The 5496-nt window shown below is 27.1% G+C and overlaps 1 protein-coding gene across 1 annotated transcript in view; it reads right to left on the reverse strand.

Annotated features, from left to right (window-relative positions):
* Positions 1–2982: 2982 nt before the first annotated feature.
* Positions 2983–5496, reverse strand: part of LOC107494903 (vacuolar-processing enzyme) — a 6381-nt gene continuing 3867 nt past the window's right edge. The window contains exons 5-8 of the mRNA XM_016115943.3: positions 4533–4581; positions 4164–4361; positions 3251–3457; positions 2983–3117 (exon numbers count right to left, since the gene is read on the reverse strand). Of these exons, the coding sequence (XP_015971429.3) occupies positions 2983–3117; positions 3251–3457; positions 4164–4361; positions 4533–4581 (589 nt within the window). The remainder of the gene's footprint in view (positions 3118–3250; positions 3458–4163; positions 4362–4532; positions 4582–5496) is intronic.

A 5496-nucleotide genomic window follows, 5' to 3' on the forward strand; every position in this document is an offset into this window, starting at 1 on the left:
ATTGAATGACTGTGACGAGCTTCAAACTCGCGATTGTTGGGCGTGATGACAAGCGCAAAAGGATCAATGGATCCTATTCCAACATGATCGAGAACCAACAGCTGATTAGCCGTGCTGTGACAGAGCATAGGAACGTTTTCACTGAGAGGACGGGATGTAGCCATCAACCAAGGGTGATGCCTCCAGACGATTAGCCGTGCAGTGACAGCGCATAGGACCATTTTCCTGAGAGGATTGAAAGTAGCCACCGATGATGGTGATGCCCTACATACAGCTTGCCATGGAAAGGAGTAAGAAGGATTGAAGGAAGAGTGAGTAGTGAAGTAGAGTCTCAAGAGGAGCACAGCATCTCCATACACCTATCTGAAATTCTCACTATTGATTTACATAAGTATTTCTATCCCTTTTATTTTCTTTTTATTTATTAATTTTCGAAAACCATAAACCAATTTAATCTGCCTAACTGAGATTTACAAGGTAACCATAGCTTACTTCATACCAACAATCTTTGTGGGATCGACCCTTACTCACGTAAGGTTTATTACTTGGACGACCCAGTACACTTGCTGGTTGGTTGAACGGAGTTGTGAATTCAACTGGTGCCACAATAATGATTTCATACAAGTACAAAAGAATATGGATCACAATTTCGTCCACCACATCTCATGCAATTGGTTGATGCTCATCTGTTAACAATGATTTTCTACTTAAAAATTCTCTGTGCTATTTCACTTCTCAAATTGATTAACCTTACGCTTTGTTAATTATAATATTGTTTATTTAGTATTTTTTATATTAATATCTAAATTTTAATAAATATAATGTAAAGAAAATAGGTTATAGTAAACAAAAATGGTATAAACTATTGTAGTTGGTCAGTTTTTTTAAGCTCGTGCATGAAATTGCGGTGGTTCAAAACCGTCGCAATTTTTTTAAAAAATCCACATAAATTTGCTGCGGTTTTAAAACTACCGTAGATTTTTTTTATATCCACTCCTGTTTGTTCAATGGCCCATTGATTTCAATCTAAATGGCCGTTCACTACTTGTAAAAATGGAGCCCAAACATAAGAACCCGTTACACCTTCTCAGGGTGCTCACCTCAGCTGTGCATGCATCAATTACAAGTTGTTAGACAACCTGCAGCAAGCTCTGCAAGCTGCTTCCTCGCGCACAGCATAGTTTCACATGTCATCATTACAATCAAGAAGGGCAGATATCTTTATCTCTATATCTGTACACTATAACTGACCTTTTGCAAATATATAGTTACACGTACTTGTACTTATAGACTTATACAATTAACATTCTATGCGGATGCGGTGCTTTTTTGGACTTTATTGGCAGTTTTACTTCTAAATATTCACAACTGCAAAGCATTTTTCATCATGTAGCAGTTTTATAGTCATAATTTGGTTACTTTTAGATTCAGAGCAATCATCATGAGGTTGTTGCAGATTTAGTGCAAACAAGATTTGTTGCTAGGAGATCATTGGTGCTAGCAACAAATATAAGAAGACAAATATTTGAGATTTTTATGTAATTAAATGATATTGTAACATTAAAGTTGTTGTTATATAGAGTTACATTGTCTTATATTGAGGAATTATTGTTGTTTTGGTGTTATTGAGAAATTATTGTGCTATAAAAGATTTAGTTTTTAAATTATAATATTAAAAAATAAATTTTTAATTTGAGTAGAGTGTAAATGAGATGGAATTAATGAATGTTTTAAAGTTAAAAATAAATAAATGATCAAAAGGTTTGTAAAAGTTTAAAAATCCTACAAAATAGCTAATACTTTGTTAAACTAGAAAATTAATTTGTGGGAGTTTTAAACTGCCACAAAAATAATTTAAAACTATTACAAAAGATCAATATAAAAGCCTCACTAAACACACACAAAACCTCCACTGAATAAATTATGGGGTTTAAAAAAACTTCCATAAAAATGCTCGTGGCACTTCAAATTTTAGGAATTTTAGAAACCCCAAAAGCTGTTTTGTAGCTGTTATAAACCTCTACAAAATGACATAAAATTCTGCTGCAAAGAGCTAAATTTCTTGTAGTGCATTATATGGCCAGAATAGCTATCTTGGAGAGCACCGTATAAAATAACAGAAATGTTTGGTAATAAAAGAATAGGATTAACTACTAAATGGTTTGAAAATACAACAAATTAAAAATCAATAAATATTATATTTTTTATAAGTAATAAACAAACTTTTATATTTAGTATATGGGTTATCCATTAGATCTAAATTTTTGTGACAATAGTTAAATAAATATTTAAAAGGTGTACAAAAAATTTGAAATAAAATATGATCTCTAAATTTTTCTTTTTATTTTTCAAACAATGTGGTTATTCACAATAGAAAAAATTTAAAAACAAAAATTACTTGAGAAAAAATGATTAAATTTTAAAGATAAAAATATTTTTTTAATAATAATCGCAAAAATTTATATCAAAATTTAATTTCTAAAATTATTTTTAGAATATATATTTAATATTTAACTCTTTTGTCATGTTTTTAAATTTTTCGAAAACTTATTTATCGTTATCATCATTTGAAATTTGTTTTGTCAGTATTATGAATTTTCGAGTACCATTTCAATAGTTTATTCTAAAAAATATTAACAAAAAATGATCAAAATTTATTATTTTTAGTTTTACTTAATGCACTTTACAAATAAATACTAAATAAAATAAGTTTTAATTGTTTAGATTAATTATTTTTCGTTTCTCTAACATTACCGATAAAATAATTTCAGTCTTAGAATGAGCTTCATCATCTTATTAGCTTAATATAAAACCAGCCAATTAATTTGGCTACCTTTTTTGTTTTTTTTTTTCTCTCTTTTATTTAAAAAAATAAAAATATATCTATACTCTTCTTACATTGCGTGGCCTTTATTAACTTATTCATTATTATTACATTATTAATAACAAGAGGGTGAAATTAAGAAACCATGGTTCTCCTAGCTAGGGACAAGCTTGAGAAGAAGCTGCAACCATTTTATCTTCGGAAATACCAGCATTGCACATGTTAGCAAAAACTCTTGTGTATTTCTTTCCATATGTTGACAAGGTACCGCAATACCTTTCATAAATTTTTATCTGCAAGATATGGAAGCAAAGCACAATTATATGAATATGTGTGATTGGTGGAAAGCAACAGATTTAATAGTGACGAAATAATTAATTTTATTAGATTACGTTATATATAATTTTATTTTAGTTTTTGACTTACATAATTCTTAAAACAGTCCCAATCATCTACAAGAGGTTGGCCTGATGGACGATAACTTGCCATCAACGTTGCACTATTATCTTCACCAAACAAGAGATCTCCAATCTTCTTCACAACATTGTCTACATGCTCTCTCTCAGCTATTTCATTTACTAACATTTTTTGAGCTTCCACCTTCTCACTAGATCCATCCGGAGCATTTTCCAACTGAAATCACAAAGGAACATTTCTTTTTAATTTATTTATGTTAAATTTTTTTAGATAATAAGTATGAAATTCTTGTCCTTTTAATTATAAAAGTTTTAATATTAATTCAGTAATACTATATGATTAGCAAATATTATTATTTTGATCCAGCCCTTGATTAGTAATAATTTACATATATATTTACATACACACAAGAAATATATAATTTGTACATATATTTATCAGAATTAATATACATAAGTCAATATAGTTTACAGAATTTATACACATAAATTAATAAATTTTTTATTAAAAATAATTTAGTATTTATGCTAACTACATATTTGGCCAAAAATACTAAAATTACTGATCTCCAAAATTTTTTTATATTAAGTAATGAAACTACTTCTTTTCAGAAATTCAAATTAATAGAAGATTGTATATAAATAATTATATCTTTAATAATTGAGATATAATTAGAGATTTTAAAAATATTTCAAAGTTTATTTTAAATTTAAATTTTTTGTACAACACTTGAAATTTTATTTGATCACAAAGCTGAATTTTATAAGAGTGCTGAAAATCTTCCGCTTGAATAATTTCCGTTTGTTTTCAAGGTAAAATTATTTTGTTAAAGAAATGATGAAAAATATGTATGTTGTAATATAAAATTTGTTACTATATATATAATAATAATAAGTAGAAGACATATATAAGAAATGATGACCTTGTGGGTAAGATAGAGTAAAAGTGCATCTCGTTGGTTGACAAGTAGTGTTGGGATAGAAGAGGAATATGCATTTGAAGTCTCACTCACGCCGGTGGCACCAATATAGGTAACTAGATAATCATTTGTGAAGTTCTTGTTTCCATATTGCATCACATGAGAACCTTTTCCTGCCCAAGATAATGTTTTCTCACGAACCTATGCATCAATCACCAAAATATTCATTTATGACCAATTTTTTTTTTACTATAGTGCCAGCTATATATTAACTATATAATTATAATCATATAGTGATTCATACTTCAATCAATTGAGAAAACCTTTACTTATATATATATAAATACACACACACGTAAATTGATTACTTACGGTTTCATATTGTTGTTGTAAAGTTTCTTTGGTCCTATCGCTTTCGTCGCTGCCCGAAAGGTAATTCAAATATAGAAAAAAAGTTAATAGATTGTTTTTCGGATGTTAGTTTGCCACTTAACCCAGAAGAGAGAGTAAAAATCTACACAGACTCAGTCTATCTCTTTTAATATTGTCATTAAGGATAAATCAAAATCCAACAGTACAATTAAAACATCACAAAAGTTTTACAGGAGTTGCATAATAATTAATAACAACAATAACAAACAATAATTTTTTTAGACTCCATAATTTAGGGTTAAAAATATATATATTACTAATTTTATAATTAAAATATATCACATATTATTTTTTTATTATAATTAAAATTAATTTTTTTAAATTAAAAAGTCATCTCTTTTTTTCTATCTCCCTTTCTCTATCTCTCTCATTCCTTCACTCACTCTATCTCTTTTATATATTATTATCAATAACTAATTACAAATTTAACAACTAAAATGTACGATATAACATTCTCTAATTACAACTAAAATTAAAATATAATTATATTATATTACTAATTTAACAACCAAAATGTATCACATGACGCTCATTAAAATTAAAAAAAATATTTTTTTCGAAATTAATAAATTTTCTTTTTACATCCTCTTATTTATCTCTCTCCTCTTCTTATTCTATATATAATTTATAATTTATATTACTAATTTGACAAACTAAAATGTGTCACAAGATATTCTTTCATTATAATTAAAATAAAATTTTTCTTTTAAAATTAACAAATTTCCTCTCTCCTTTTTCTTTATCTTTCTCTCTTTTCTCTTTCAATCTCTATTTTTCTCTACCTTTTTGTTCTAAAAAATATAAAATTAATAAAATAATATAATTCAAATAAAATATTATATATATATATATATATGAATATTTTAGAACAGAAATATAAAAATAAATAAAATTAACTAGGGAT

This window comes from Arachis duranensis, chromosome 6, assembly GCF_000817695.3.
Source record: "Arachis duranensis cultivar V14167 chromosome 6, aradu.V14167.gnm2.J7QH, whole genome shotgun sequence".
Classification (NCBI taxonomy): Eukaryota; Viridiplantae; Streptophyta; class Magnoliopsida; order Fabales; family Fabaceae; genus Arachis; species Arachis duranensis.